General features: G+C 40.2%; 1 protein-coding gene across 2 annotated transcripts in view; it reads right to left on the bottom strand.

Annotated features, from left to right (window-relative positions):
- Positions 1 to 17,197, bottom strand: part of FAM81B (family with sequence similarity 81 member B) — a 92,353-nt gene that overhangs the window by 39,962 nt on the left and 35,194 nt on the right. For both annotated transcript variants that reach the window (XM_069751909.1, XM_069751918.1), the window contains exons 3-5: positions 16,823 to 17,060; positions 13,916 to 14,034; positions 7,441 to 7,570 (exon numbers count right to left, since the gene is read on the bottom strand). In XM_069751909.1, the coding sequence (XP_069608010.1) occupies positions 7,441 to 7,570; positions 13,916 to 14,034; positions 16,823 to 17,060 (487 nt within the window). The remainder of the gene's footprint in view (positions 1 to 7,440; positions 7,571 to 13,915; positions 14,035 to 16,822; positions 17,061 to 17,197) is intronic.

Below are 17,197 nucleotides of genomic sequence, written 5' to 3'. Positions count from 1 at the left end.
AGTGTGTTCAGCAATCTGCCCCAGTATGTTCAGCACTGCCCCCAGTGTGTCCAGCAATCTGCCCCAGTGTGTCCAGCATTGCCCCAGTGTGTCCAGCATTGCCCCAGTGTGTCCAGCATTGCCCCAGTTTGTCCAGCATTGCCCCAGTGTGTCCAGCACTGCCCCCAGTGTGTCCAGCAATCTGCCCCCAGTGTGTCCAGCAATCTGCCCCCAGTGTGTTAAGCATTGCCCCAGTATGTCCAGCACTGCCCCCAGTGTGTCCAGCACTACCCCCAGTGTGTCCAGCAATCTGTCCCACTGGGGCAGTAAGGTCCTTACTGACTGGCTGCAATCAACAAAAATGTGACGTCCCTCAGCTCCTCAGCATCCGATCATAGTAGTGCAGACAGTGTGTGCCTGTGCTGCTTGGGCAGGAGGACAGACGACCAATCACAGCACAGCTCATTGAGGTGTGCTATGACCTGTGTGACTGTGAGGTCACACAAAGAAAACTAATGCTGATTGGCTGCTCCTGCCTGCATCTGTCAGCCAATCAGCATTAGAACATCCTTAGTCCAGACTCCAGAGTTTTAATGAAGAAGAGGTGGAGTCGAGGGCGGGCAAAGTAACAAGAAACAGGTCGGTGATGACCCGTGCTGCAGACTCAGTGCAGTGCGTGCGTCCCTGTCTTCTCCTCTCTGACTCACACAGTCAGTCAGCTGTTTTCTCCGACTATGCTGTGTGCTGGCTGAAGTCAGTGAGGTCGACACTCGCACCACGCTGCGCACGGGCCGCTCATATCAAGAGCACAGACTCGGTGTCGCCGTCGGCAGCAGTGCGAGATGATCATCATGTGAAGGAGCGAGCAGCTGCCGCGCGGCTGCTTGCACAGCAGCACTTCACATTCTTCCGTACAGCCTGTGCGCCGGGGCCGGGCCGCTGGCTATAGAATAAATAAACTGTGCACCGCATGCAGGGCAGGGACAAATGAAGGAGGAAGGAGCTGAAGGCAGGGGCTGGGGGCGGGGCCCACCGGAGGATTCTCCGGTGTCCCGGTGCCCCAGTCCGAGCCTGAATCTGACCCAGATGGTTAAGGATCTGGCAAGGGAACACCAAAAACTAGAATCTTCACAGTCTCAGCTGCAGGGTCATTTTTCTAGAACTACGGATGCTTCCCAAAGCTCTCCACCATCAACTGTAGCAATGATTCCTGTACCTTCTGACATGCAGTTGGTCTTTCCTGAACCTGTAGTGACACTTCCTGAAAAAATTTTTTGGGTAGAAGGATCAGTTTAGGGTGCTTAGAGAGAGCTGCAATATACATAGTAACATAGTAACATAGTTAGTAAGGCCGAAAAAAGACATTTGTCCATCCAGTTCAGCCTATATTCCATCATAATAAATCCCCAGATCTACGTCTATTTTTTACCTTATGACCCCGGTCTTCAAGGGATGAGTCCCAGTGGGTGGGAATAATTATGTCCCTATTATGAGGGAGTCCTCAGACTTGGGCATTCTCTTTGTTCCCACTAGCCTCAGAATGGTCTTCCGTTGAAACCTTTTTCAACCAATAATATCAGGATTGGGATGGGACCATGCATACCAGGACTGGGATGGGCTAATCATACCAGGATAAGGATGGGGCCATGCATACCAGGACTAGGATGGGGCCAATAATACCAGGATAAGGATGGGGCCATGTATACCAGAAATGGGATTGAGGCCAATCATACCGGGTTAAGGATGGGGCCCTGTATACCAGGATAGGGATGGGACCATGCATACTTGGATGAGATGGGGACCCTGCATACCAGTTTAGGGATGAGGGTGAGCATTCCTACCAGGCTAGGGATGAGGAGGCCTGCATACCAAGATGAGGATGAGGGCCATGCATATCAAGATAGGGATAAGGGGCACATGCATACCAGGATAAGAATGAGGGAGCCATGCATACCAGGATGGGGATGAGGGAGCCATGTATAGCAGAATAGGGATGAGGAGCCATGTGTATCAGGATGGGGATGAGGGGACCATATTTACCAGGATAGGAGATATTAAGTACAGAATTGACCACATTTTTTCCTCATTTCCTCCTCTAAAACCTAGGTGTGTCTTATGGTCCGGTGCGTCTTTTAGTCTGAAAAATACGGTAATCAGTTCTATAACACAGACCGTTTTCTATGGATCTGCTACTTTTGTTCATACATTAGTTTTACATCATTATTATCAATGATCTGTCAATAATTTAATAAGTTAATTTACCTATTAGAGAATATGCTTCAAAAATTAAGGGTTTTCAAAGCTTCATATTCATTGTTAGCGTGTAATTAGTTTTTACATTTCCAGACACTCAAGGCATATGCTGCACAGAGTGACACTTCCCACAGACAGTGTGGGGGCTGAACTTGGCATCACCTTTCAACACGAGGAACATCTTAAAGCTCCTATTTTTATTTTACTATTACCAGTTTATGTGCAATACCTTATATTACATAGTAGATAGTAGATGGAGGTGACTCAATCTTAAGGTGATCTGCCTGTGTTCTGTATGTATCACACATCTACAGTAACTGTGCTGGATCCATTCAAATACTAAAATTCAATATTTCATTTTATAGAAGGTAGCAAAGTTTTGGAGAATCACACCCACAGAAACATAAAGGCTATACATATAAGTATACAATAGTGTACCGCTAGTATTGGTAAATCACCTGACCCCTATGGGGCTTGTGAGACGTGGGGGTCCCATTACAGATGCAGTTGAAAGCAATGTGAAAGCAATGATATAATAGGAAGCCGTCAACTCCTTCCTCTGTGTCTGAGCTCTGACATCTCAGCATAGTGAGCACGATTATACTATTTGGAGGACCATATGGAGGCCATTATAATATTTGGAGGGCTATGTGGGGGGCAGTATACTATTTGAAGGGCTATGTGGGGACAATTATACTGTTTGAAGGACCATTATACTGTTTCGAGGGCTATGTGAAGGTAATTATACTGCTTGGAGGGTTATGTGGGGGCAATGGGATCTGGGCCTTCAGCTTCTATGTTCCCTGTAATAGCAGCATAGCCTGCCTTTACTGCATGTTCTGTTCTTCATCAGTCTGTAATCATCTTGCGTAAAGTTTTATATACACTACTCATTTGGAAATGCATGTGTAGAATATAGCATTTAGGAATAATGTAGAAATGCTATAAGTTACATAATACAGGAAATCCTGAAGATTTCTATGATTATTTTTATACATCTCTGTAACTGCAAACTGTAAATGGAGGTAATGTATGACGGATTTGGCCATGTGATCAAGGTAGATGGTAATGTCTTGGCTCTCTATGTACATTTTAGTTACCCGATGATCAAACACCTTAGTAAAGTGAATACATTTGGACAGTAATATGGACATAATTGTCTATCACTCACTTATGCGTGATAATTAAAGTGGACCTGTTGTCAGGTCAAAAGTGACTGGTTTTGCTCTTATTTTGTTAATTGATCCCCTTTGTATTCCGCTTTATGTTATTTTTAAATCCACCATATGGTCCCAGAGATTTGGGCCTTTTTATTCAGTGATAATATTTATGGCCTTTACCAAAGGGGCAGTGCTCGCAAGGTAATAATGCAGAATAGCCTAAAAGCACCCCCCCTCCAAGGATCCTGATGTGCCACATCCCCTTGGTAAACATTGTAACATATCGCACTAAATAAAAAAGCCCTAAATAATGAAGCCATATGGAGAGATAAAAAATGGAAAACTTAAGGGAGCAGCAGGAATAAAATAGTAGTAAAAACTGGCCCCTCGTCACCCTGTGACAGACCCTCATTAATTAGTGTATTGAATGCAGTAAATTCTGACTATAGAAATAGCATTGTGTCGCTCAGATGCTTCCGACACATCAACCTCACAAACTGACAGTTCACTTGATGCCTAATATTTCCTATCCCTTGGCAGGTGCCAATATAATGTGATAATCAATGTAATCTGTCAGTGGGCTTTTTTTGTTTTTACATTTTTGTTTTTTTATCACATTCTTCCAAGAGGATTTGTTTCTTTCAGAATGAGATGTAGATATGAATGACACAATTCATCTTTCTATAACATGTAATGGAAAACAGGAAAACACTTGTACTGTGAAATGTCAAATAATTCCCAATTCCACCATAGTCTTTAACAGCATTCATTGTGCAGTAATAATCATCTGCCAGCTTGATTCTCCAGGTTAGTATGTTTACAGCAATGCCAAATTGTATGTTTTTTTTCTTTTTTTTCCTTTTTAATTTTATTGAAGTGGTGAAAAAATTTTTTTTTCTGTTATGTGTTTTTTTTTTTTTAGTATAACAATGTGACATTTTTATTAGTATCATTTTCGACTAAATATAATGCTTTGAACACATTTTTCGCAAGGGGATCATCAACCAAAAATGGAAATTCTGGGATTTTGGTTTCCTTTATGGCATTTACCGTACAGATTAAAATATTTTATATTTTGATAGCTTTCACCTCTGTTCTACTCTGATTCCTGATTTGCATTTTTATGTATTTTTCAATACCTTTAAAACCTTTTCCTTTTAGTCTTCATATATTGCCGGATCGCTTGTTCTATATATTCCAATAGCACAGTATTGCAGTATATAGGAAAAAAAATCATGGTCTCCAATGAAGTCCAACTTGTGGTGGGCTTACAGGAATACCAACATGGTAGCAATATGGGCCTTCCCTGACTGCCACCTTAAAAGGAATCAACCAAGGTATCATTTTATGCAGGATAACGGCACCGACCTGACACTGTCTGTAGATTACTATGCACAATCCTGCTGACAGGTTCCCTTTAAATGCCGCAATCAGAGATTGACAATGGCAATACAGAGGTTAAATAGCAGCAATCAGAGCAAGCTCCAGTCACTACTGATAGCAACAGATGTTACCTGTAAAACATGTCCATTCCATACACCTACGCTGGGCGTGAACGTCACAATTAAGGAGGGGGTTAAACTTATCTGTGATTAATGTATATACATAATAATATAGCCTACATGCATTTTTCAGCATTCTCTGTTGTGTTGACTGAATTAAGATGAGATAAAACACACCCACTCACAATGTGATTAGTAATACCGCTATTTACTGAAAAGAAAAACCGACATGACAATTGCTTTTGTTTACTAAGCACTTAAATGCACAAAGTAAAAAGATTACACAAAGAACATAGTAATGCAAAATCCGACTGTAGGCACAACATAGCTACTGGACAAATAGTTCTACCAACAGCCAAACCCTGCCTTTCTCACTAATAAGCTGCTTGCCATGGCCCAAATGGCTTTCTACTGAGCAAAGAAGCTAATCTTGTAGTGCTTTTTAATTTTTATGGATCTCAGGGATGAAATTTATTTTAGAGAAAACCTACAGATATCACCCATAGCATAATTATACACTGACATTTTTAATTGGTTGCTATCAACATCCCCAATTCTCATCTGCAGTTTTACACCAGAAAAATTATGGAACCACAGAAAAGACTGCAGGTAACATTATAAGAAAATATGGTATGGTATATCATTCATTTATTATGATGAATGTCATAGAGAATGAGCAAGATGGTGTGATTAGCATTGTTGCATGGAGCACCAGAGGTCTAGGTTTGAGTCTAACCATAGACATCATCTTCTCAGAACATAGGCATAACAGCAAAAAGTCCGAAAAGAGAATATATTGCAGCCCAAAATTAATTGTAATCATTCAAAAAATGACATACGATTAAATAAATACCAGATACATTAAAAGCAAGTTGTTGCTATAAAGTACGGGGACATATTAAATGTGTAAACCAACAAGTCTAGTGCAAGCCATAATGTAATATTATGGAAATGACAAAAAAGACTCGCACATCCAAACTAGTGTGAATAGGTACATACCAGGAGCAGCTACCTCCATACATAAATATACAAAAAAGGTTGCACTCTATTGTGCAAAAGCATGTCTAATCTGAAATATATGAAATATGAATAGCAAAATGGCTTTTGAACATTAGGAAAATATTTAAGAGACGCTTTGCACAGAATTTGATATAATCAAATAGTGTGAGCCCATCAACCGTCGTCAAGGTGGTCTCATAACTGATGGGTCCCTGACCCCCCTGTCCAAATCTGAACACTTACCAAAGGTCAATGTCTGTATGCCTGGGTGAATATGGACACCTCTGTTCAGCAAAGCCTACATATATGGGTTGGCCGGGACCAAGTGTGATGAGATGCAATTAAAAACCACATGGTGATGGGAGGAGTGCTGAGTCAGTCAGCTAACATAGAAATGACAAAAAAAAGAAATGACAAAAAAAAAAAAAAAAAAAGGATGTGCGAGTCTTTTTTTGTCATTTCTATGGTAGCTGACTGACTCAGCACTCCTCCCATCACCATGTGGTTTTTAATTGCATCTCATCACACTTGGTCCCGGCCAACCCATATATGTAGGCTTTGCTGAACAGAGGTGTCCACATTCACCCAGGCATACAGATATTGACCTTCGGTAAGTGTTCACATTTGGACAGGGGGGTCAGGGACCCATCAGTTATGAGACCACCTTGACGACGGTTGATGGGCTCACACTATTTGATTATATCAAATTCTGTGCAAAGCGTCTCTTAAATATTTTCCTAATGTTCAAAAGCCATTTTGCTATTCATATTTCATATATTTCAGATTAGACATGATTTTGCACAATAGAGTGCAACCTTTTTTGTATATATAGTAATATTATGGAAGACATTGAATGCCGAATAGTATGTGAGGATAGAGCCGTTGGAAGTTTTGATCTCCCCGAGGTCATTCATCCTTATGTTTATAGTCCTTTTACTAGGCACTGCTCCTAATAGCCAGTTTCCTACTCCACACTGATGAGGGGCAAATACCCCGAAACAGCTGTCTGTGGATGGATACCATGTTTTGGCATAGGTGGTTTTCCTTTTGGATGCTGCCCTTCCCGTGGTTGTTCCTTCCCGGTGAAAGACCTGGCTATTTATTGCTTGCGTTGAGAAACACGTGATGGTGTCTCTGCGGCTTTCTACATGCATTTGCATATTTCCCATAAGGGATGGGGGCAGTGTTCTGGATCACTGCGTTGAGAAACACGTGATGGTGTCTCCGCGGTGTTGGAAGTTTTGATCTCCCCAAGGTCATTCATCCTTATGTTTATAGTCCTTTTACTAGGCACTGCTCCTAATAGCCAGTTTCCTACTCCACACTGATGAGGGGCAAATACCCCAAAACAGCTGTCTGTGGATGGATACTATGTTGAAGGCATAGGTGGTTTTCCTTTTGGATGCTGCCCTTCCCATGGTTGTTCCTTCCCGGTGAAAGACCTGGCTATTTATTGCTTGTGTTGAGAAACACGTGATGGTGTCTCTGTGGCTTTTCTACAATGATTTGATGTTAGACATAATGCTGATGATACTCTGATTTCTAACCTTTAGGTCAAGTTCCTTCATATGAGCCTCCAATGCTGCAGTGACATTGTGAATCTCCTTCTCTTGTGCATGCAGTTCCTGCTTAGTTGTCATGATGTCACCTGATAATTTTGTTATACTGGCATCACACCTGAAATGAAAGAAAAAGGAATTTTTTTTGGTTCTTATTGTTCATGTCATACACCAAAATCTGTCCTGTATGGCTGCATGCCCACGATCAGGAATAGCAGCGTTTTGAACGCAGCATACTTTCACTGCATCCAAAACTCTGTGTTTACATTGCAAGCATAGTGGATGGGATTTCTATAAATCCCATACCCACTGTGCTTTTATTTAACGCTGCATAAATTCACCCATGGTGTGGGTTTACGAGCCACAGCATTTCAATTTCTGTTGATTTTCAACAATAGAATGTCATTATATGATTTACCTCATGTACCTAAACACAAGTGCGGTATAAAGAAAACAGCAATTATACATTGTGTCCTAAACCCTACTATTCATGATCATGGGCTCAAAGTCGTATCAGGTTCTGATTTTTAGATCTCTATTATTTACTCCTAATGGGGTCAGCCAAAAAAGTCATTTGTACCAAACTGGTGATTTGACAATTACTGATTTAAAGAGGCACCAGAGTATATAAAAGCCTAATAAGTGACCATTAAAGCTGACCCATGACATACTTTGTTCTGAAAATGTAATAATGTCCTTAAAAATAATGCATTTGCTCCCCACATGTGTCATTACTATAACTGGCAACTCATTTTTGTTATGCTGAATCTGCTGTACCTTTGGTATCCTGGTTCAGAAATTCCAAGACAGGGAACTTTTTGCTCTATCCAAATTTTATTTTTAGGATGTTTGTGATTGCAAACTCGGCTTTGTGAAAATGGCCGCCGCGATCTCTTCTGCGCACGCGCGGCATCCCGCGGCCATTTTCCTGAAGCCCCGTGCAGCAGAGCACTCCATCTGCGCACGCGCGGCCCCAGGAAGAAGGCCGCCCCCACCGATGACAGGGGGTAATAGCGCAGATCGCGCGCTGCTTCTTCACGTGCGCGCAGTGGATTCGTCACTGCGACATGCGCACACCACTACGCCACCAACGGAAAGCTGGGGAAGAAAAGAGCGATGTCACCATGCCCACCCGACCTGACCAGTCTGATTGACAGGCGAAAACGGCGACTTTGGTAATGTATTTCTCAGCATAGGTGGGGAATCAGGGTACACTACATACACTATAGTAACGCACAGCGCAGGCCCTATTTAACAGTATTTATATCTCAATATGAAAAAACGGGGTGACAGGTTCCCTTTAATGTTGATGATTATGGCTTACAGCCAATGAAAACCCAAAATTCATTATCTCAGTAAATTAGAATAATTCACAAAAAACACCCGCAAAGGCTTCCTAAGCACTTAAAACGTTCCCTTAGTCTGTTTTTGTAGGCTCCACAATCATGGGGAAGACTACTGACTTGTCAGATGTCCAGAAGGCAGTCATTGACACACTCCACAAGGAGGGTAAGCCACAAAAGGTCATTGGTAAAGAAGCTGGCTGTTCACAGAATGCTGCATCCAAGCATATTAATGGAAAGTTGAGTGGAAGGAAAATGTGTGCTAGAAAAAGGTGCACAAGCAACCGGGATAACTGCAGCTTAAAAGCATTTTTAAGAATAGGCCATTCAAAAATGTTGGGGAGATTCACAATTAGTGAACTGCTGCTGGATCCATTGCTTCAAGAGCCATCACACACAGATGTATCCAGGACATGGGCTACAAGTGTCGAATTCATTGTGTCAAGCCACTCATGACCAATAGACAACTCCAGAAGCATCTTAGCTGTACCAAGGAGAAAAAGAACTGGACTGTTGCTCAGTGGTCCAAGGTGTTGTTTTCAGATGAAAATACATTTTGCATTTCATTTGGAAATCAAGGTCTCAGAGTCTGGATGAAGAACTGAGAGGCCACAATCCAAGCTGTTTGAGGTCTAGTGTGATGTTTTCACAATCAGTGATGGTTTTGGGAGCCATCTACCAGGAAATTTTCGAGCATTTCATGCTTCCCTCTGCCGACAAGCTTTTGGAGTTGTACATTTCATCCTCCAGCAGGACTTGGCACCTGTCCACACTGACAAAAGTACCAATACCTGGTTTAAATACAACAGTATCACTGTGCTTGATTGGCCAGCAAACTCGCCTGACCTTAACCCCATAGAGAATCAATGGAATGGAGTCAAGAGGAAGATGAGAGACTCCAGACCCAACAATGCTGATGAGCTGAAGGCTGCTATCAAAGCAACATGGGCTTCCATAACACCTCAGCACTGCCACAGGCTCATAACCTCCATGCCACGCCGCATTGATGCAGTAATTGATGTAAAAGGAGCCCCAAAGTAGTATTGAGTGCATTTACTGAACATACATTTCAGTAGGCCAATATTTCGGATTTGAAAATAATTTTTCAAGCTGCTGTTATAAAGTATTCTAATTTACTGAGATAATAACTTTGGGGCTTTCATTGGCTGTAAGTCATAATCATCAACATTAACAGAAATAAACACTTGAAATAGATCACTCTGTTTGCAAAGACTCTCTATAATATATGAGTTTCACGTTTTGTATTGAAGAACTGAAATAAATTAACTTTTTGATGATATTCTTTTTTTTGTGAGAAGCACCTGTATTTGGAACTGCATAACTAAATGTGGGCCCCACCAATGAGACCTGCATTTAGTTGCCTGATCACAGATAGTCAGCGGAGTTGTCAGCTGTCATTGGAGTGGTTGTCGGTATTCCTATACAAATTGTCAGGGCTCTGTTCTCAAGATAGATGTAGGTCCCATTGTTGGGACCCACATTCTATCCTGAGGATATGCCATCCATGTAAGAGATGGAAATATCCTGTAAAATTCAATATATGCAAAAATATAATTTATTGTTAATCTATCTTTTGGATTATTTTGATAGGTCATTATAACTGTCATTGCAACATGCACTAAAACAGAATTTACAGAATTAATTCTAACAAGAAGATAGGATATACTGTAGAATGCAGATACACTACCATTCAAAAGTTTAGGGTCACCAGACAATTTTGTGTTTTCCATGATAACTCATACTTTTATTAATCAAATGATTTGCCAAATGAATTGAAAATCTAGTCCAGATCCAGACATTGACAAGGTTCGAAAAAAAGATTTTTATTTGAAATAATAATTTTCTCCTTCAAACTTTGCTTTCGTCAAAGAATGCTCCCTTTGCAGCAATTACAGCATTGCAGACCTTTGGCATTCTAGCAGTTAATTTGCTGAGGTAATCTGGAGAAATTTCACCCCATGCTTCCAGAAGCCCCTCCCACAAGTTGGTTTGGCTTGATGGGCACTTTTTGCGTACCATACGGTCAAGCTGCTCCCACAGCAGCTCAATAGGGTTGAGATCTTGTGACTGCGCTGGCCACTCCATTACAGAAAGAATACAGCTGCCTGCTTTTTCTCTAAATAGTTCTTGCATAATTTGGAGATCTGCTTTGGGTCATTGTCCTGTTGTAGGATGAAATTGGCTCCAATCAAGCGCTGTTCCCAGGGTATGGCATGGCATTGCAAAATGGAGTGATAACCTTTCTTATTCAAAATCCCTTTTACCTTGTAGAAATCTCCCACTTTACCAGCACCAAAGCAACCCCAGACCATCATATTACCTCCACCATGCTTGGTAGGTGGCGTCAGGCACTCTTCCAGCATCTTTTCAGTTGTTCTGCGTCTCACAAATGTTCTTCTGTGTGATCCAAACACCTCAAACTTGGATTTGTCTGTCCATAACACTTTTTTCCAAACTTCCTCTGTTCAATGTCTGTGTTCTTTTACCCATATTAATCTTTTCCTTTTCTTTGCCAGTCTCAGATATGGCTTTTTCTTTGCCACTCTGCCCTGAAGGCCAGCATCCCAGAGTCGCCTCTTCACTGTAGACATTGACACTGGCATTTTGCATGTACTATTTAATGAAGCTGCCAGTTGAGGACCTGTGAGGCGTCGATTTTCCAAACTACAGACTCTAATGTACATGTCTTGTTGCTCAGTTGTGCAGCATGGCCTCCCACTTCTCTTTCTACTCTGGTTAGAGCCTGTTTGTGGTCTCCTCTGAAGGGAGTAGTACACACTGTTATAGGAAATCTTTAGGTTCTTGGCAATTTCTCACATGAATAGCCTTCATTTCTAAGAACGAAAATAGACTGTCGATTTTCACATGAAAGTTCTTTTTTTCTAGCCATTTTGAGAGTTTAATTGAACCAACAAATGTGATTCTCCAGATTCTCAACTAGCTCAAAGGAAGGTCAGGTTTATAGGTTCTCTAATCAGCCAAACTGTTTTCAGCTGTGCTAACATCCTTGCACAAGGGTTTTCAAGGGTATTCTAACCATCCATTAGCCCTGTTACACAGTTAGCAAACACAAAGTACCATAAGAACACAAGAGTGATAGTTGTTGGAAATGGGCCTCTATACACCTATGAAGATATTGCATTACAAACCAGATGTTTGCAGCTAGAATAGTCATTTACCAAGTTAACAATGTATAGAGTGTATTTCTGAATCATTTAATGTTAGCTTCATTGGAAAAAAACTGTGCTTTTCTTTCAACAATTAGGGAATTTCTAAGTGACCCTAAACTTTTGAACGGTAGTGTATATATCTGACAATTCCAAAATGAGACTATACCTTTAATAAAGGAAAAAGCCACATTAGAAATAAATTTAGAATACATCTTCACAGTTTATGGAATACCAATGGTTAATGTAAAGATTGTGCTATGTCATGCCATACATTGAAAAGCCACTTTAAATCTTGTATTTTTAAGATTTGACAGTAATTATTCAGTATAAAACTACTTTAATTCCTGGCCGTATTTGATAAGTAATGTCCAGCCTGACAATAATTAATACAGTATTCTCATATAAGTAAAATGCGGTGTCAGCAGTTCCTGGGTCTGGCTCCTGATTCAATATTTTATTTAATAAAAAAACAGCATTTCACTTTTTATTAGCACTTCATCCTATCAGATTTTCAGTTTAACTTGCACGAATAGTTACCGTATATGGGTACAGGGGCTAGCCAGGAAGTTAAATGTGATAAAATAATTATTGTATAGGACAATATATGTAGACCTAAGTTTATTTGCTACTTCAGGCCTGGTATGAACTTGAATTGATCTTGATGTAAAATGTAATTAGTATAGCGGAATTAGCAACATTGTCCCAAATTCTCTCATATATTTTATGGCAAAGAGAATAAAGAGTACAATGGCTCGTGAAAGTATTCACCCCCCCCCCCCCCTTGCTTTTTACCTATTTTTTTTTATTACAAGCTGTGTTGTTTAAATATTTTTGTAACCCGATTTGTGTGTGATGCATCAGAGCTAAATCATCTAAGTTGGTGAAGTGAAGTGAGAAAAATATAGGCATAAATGAAATTTATGGCATCAAATAACTAAAAATTGGCACGTGTACATGTATATTCACCCCTTTTGTGATGAAGACCCTAAACATTTATGTAGCAAGCAATTACCTTCATAAGTCACATTCTTAGGGAAAGGAAGTCTACCTGTGTGCAATTAAAGTGACACATGGTCTATCAATATATAGTATTCACCTAATTTCTGCCTTGTCTTTGTTTGTTCCTCAGCGCTGCCTGAAGCCTAAGCCTCTACGGTGGCTCCTGGATCCTGCTCCGAGTGCCCACCTTAATTCTAGTAACCCCAGGACCTATCCCTCACTTGCGTAAACACCTGGTTACCCTGCGCCCAGTGACTCGTCATGAATCTGTGAGCTGCTACCCTCTGTGCATTCCTGGTCCTTGCTCCTACGAGCCACCCTCTCGGTACCAGCATTCGTGGTATTTGGGATCCCTGGGCTTGCCCCTAACGATCCATGTATAGGGGTCGGATCACTAGGTTCAGCTCACCCAGGGGAGGTTCAATATCACAGCCCTGGGGGTCCACTCTAGGGCTCTCTCCTCCCAAATGCGTTACACTTATATAGTGGAAATACATAAATAAAAGGTAAGACTGTTTCAATTATGTATGAATAAGCAAAAAAAATTGTTTATCGATACGAACAAGTTGAAGTTGAAATGATCTCTAAAAGGCCTAAAGTTAAAGATAACGCATTTCCTTTATAGTTTAGCCTAACAGTAATTTTTTTTTACCAGTGTGCCCAAAGTTTTACATGCCACTGTACATATTATGTTGAACTGAATGGCTAGAAAGTGATATTGGTGTCCAAAAAATAAATCTTTGTGGATTATTTTAACAGAGTATTGATATAATTTGCATAAAAGTCCTCTTTCTCATCACTAGCACACCGCAATTCTGATTTTAAAAATATATTTTCTTCTCCAAAAAAGTGGCCTGTTCTAGAAAGCTGCTAAATTTCATTACATCATAGGCACTGAACTATGTAGATATGGAAATTATAGACACTGACCTTGCCACACGTCCTCGCAGATCCCCAATCCCAGCTAGATGCTTCCTGTCCAGGCTCTGTACAGCAAAGCTTGTTCCTGAGCTGACTGTATCTCTTGTTCTTATCTCATTTTCCAAAATCTACAACAATGAGAAAATATATTCATTGTTATTATTATCTAGTGGGTGCAGCAAAACATCAAGTGTAAGGTCCTATTCAATTATTGGCAACCCTCCCTGCATGACCACACACAGAACAATCAATCAATTAGCAGAACCGCCCATAAGTATGTACTCGTAAGGATAGAAAAAACAGGGATTTAAATTAATAAAATAAAAATTTTACTGGATACCTGACCTCAAAATCCATCAGCATAGCTCCTCTTGCTGCACACCATGCTGCCCATAGATAGAGCTGAATATATAAACATAACAGATTCCCTTTAAGGGTTCGTTCTCATCTGCGCATTAATCAGACGAGTGCAATCTCACAAAAAAATCGGATTGCACTCTGACTAATGTCATGCAATGATTCTATGCAAGTCAATGGGTGCGAGAAAAAATTGCGAGATTCACGGCCCATGCGTGTGCCATCCGATTGTTCCAAAGGAAACCAGACAGAGACAGGTTCTAATAAGTCAGTCAAACAGTAACATTTTAGATAATGAACTGCTCATATAATATACAGCTCTGGCAAAAATTAAGAGACCATTGCAAAATATTCAGTTTGTCTGATTTTTCTCTTCATAGGTATATTTTTGAGTAAAATGTAAATTGTTCTTTTAGGCTATAAACTTCTGACATGTCTCCAAATTTCCAGGCAATAAATTTTGTATTTATTTTCTCAAAAGGAGAAATGGTCAAAATAAAAAAACAAACAAACAGTGCTTTCCGACCTCAACTAATTCAAAGAAAACAAGTTCATAATCATTTAGCAACAACAATACTAATGTTTTAACTCAGGAAGAGTTCAGAAATAAATATTTTGTGGAATAACCATGATTTTTAATCACAGCTTTCATGCATCTTGGCATGCTTTCCACCAGTCTTTCACACTGCTTCTGGCTCAAAAAGTTAAGCAGTTCTTCTTTGTTTGATGGCGTGAGACTATCCATCGTCCTCCTGATTACATTCCAGAGGTTTTCAATGGGGTTCAGGTCTGGAGATTGGGCTGCCCATGACAGGGTTTTGGTGTGGTGGTCTCTTAATTTTTGCCAGAGCTGTATTTTTCACCAAAGGATCATTTGCTCAAATTTCCTGAACTCATAAACATTGTAAGAAATAAAAAAAGGGTTTTTCAGTGAGCAAAATTTAAAAATATAAAACAGAAATCCCAGTTTAAAAAAAGTACTATAAAACTATACTATTATCCAGCCCACATACTGAAAGCTTCTTAAAACAAACAAACAAACAAACAAACAAACAAACGGAAAACGATGTCCTAATTGCTGTTTTGTTAATCTTACCTAAAACAATAAATAACAAAGTGATTTAGTGATTTACACTAAAAACAAGCCTTAATGCAGTTTTGTATAAAAATAAAATAAAAGTTGGGGCTCTCACAATATGATGAACAAAAAAGGGATTTTCTTGATAAAAATTAGAAAAATATTACAAAGTCAAACATGTGACTCTCAGAATATGGTAAAGAAGTGAAGGACAGCATCCAATCCAGGTGAAGTATCAAAAATTCTTTATTGTGCCAAATGCAACAATTCAACCATAAAGGTCTTTTTCAAGCATGCTTGAAAAAGACCTTTATGGTTGAAACGTTGCATTTGGCACAATAAAGAATTTTTGATACTTCACCTGGATTGGATGCTGTCCTTCACTTCTTTTTTGGTATGTATCTCTTCCATTGGGTCCAGTGGAATTAGGACGTGCATGCCCATATCTGTTGTGCTGTCGGCTATTTTCTAAACTCAGAATATGGTGTCAGGACTCCCAGGTAATACTGCTGCGGGGAGAGCTGCACACAGCAGCAAGGGAGCTAAGCAAAGCGCCGGGAACAAACCAGGTAACAACCAGGATCTGAACCATGTGACAGAGTAGGGGCTGGTCGGGGGTGGAGCCAGATGCCGGGGTGCAGAAGAGAGATAAACACAGGAGAGTAGTCAAACAAGCTAAGATTGGAGCCAGGAGATCACGAGATACCAAAGGGGTGAGACAGGGGATTGTCGGAAGAGAAGCCAGAGATCAGAAATTCAAAAGAACGAACAAGCAGAGTACAGCACGGAGAGCAAGCAAAACAATTGCAAACAGGGCACACACTCCAGGGGTCAGGCACACAGACTAGACGAACCTATAGCTGACAGGTAATCCTAGTTTGGAGTGAGTATAAATACCCCTCCCAGATCCAAAGGAAGGCCAGCAAAATTATCCCTGAGAGAACAGGACATTAACCATGTCCTAACCATGACAATGATAATCTAAGAGCAATTTTTCTTTTTAGAGAATGTATTTATTGTACAAAATAAAGTCATAGAGATTTGATAATGCCACAATCGTGCCGACCCATAGAGTATAGTTAACACTTTATTTGTCTGGCAACAGTGGCGAATAGTGTAAAATGTAGAATGCAAAAATCAGTAGTAGGATTGCTATTTTTGTTTAAATTTCTTTCTATAAAGCATTAATAAAAGATTAATAAGAAGCTATTTGTACCCCAAATGATGTCACTAACAAAAGCAACTCATCCTGAAAAAAAAACAAACGTCCATACTATCATGTTGCGAAAAACTGAAAAAAATTATGACTCCTGGAATGTAGCACCAAAAAAATTGAAAAAGAAAATGGTTTGTCATGACGGCAAAATTGTCTGTGTTGCCAAAGCTTAAGGTAAGCCTCATTGTACAAAGCAAATGTAGGGCTCACTTTAATTTTGCATATCAGGAATTTCAGAATTATTTATGCTCATTCTATTTTTCACCTCAATATCTCTGCTCAGCTGCTTGATTATTTGTATGACAGTCTGCATGTGATTTTCAAGCAAGCGTTGGGCCATCACATCCCAGTGTTGGCCACGGTTTCCTCGCAGCATGGATACATCTTCTTTTATCTTGAAGGCTTGATCTAGGAGAATAGTAGTGGACTTTTCTTGATTAAATAATCTATCTTCTAATACCTCTACCTGATGTCCTGAAATTGTTGGCAAAAATGATTGGCCCCTAAAAAATAAGGAATATTAAAAGTTAAACATGTATCATATAATGAGAATATAAATATCAAATTTGAATCAAACGGTCAGTTAAAGTGAAGCTGCCCTCAGAACATGGCCTATTAAGTCAAGGTATTTCATAATATG

Source organism: Ranitomeya imitator, chromosome 1 (assembly GCF_032444005.1).
Source record: "Ranitomeya imitator isolate aRanImi1 chromosome 1, aRanImi1.pri, whole genome shotgun sequence".
Taxonomy (NCBI): domain Eukaryota; kingdom Metazoa; phylum Chordata; class Amphibia; order Anura; family Dendrobatidae; genus Ranitomeya; species Ranitomeya imitator.
The sequence above is the reverse complement of the archived record's forward strand: the minus strand, read 5'-3'. Positions and strand labels throughout refer to the sequence as shown.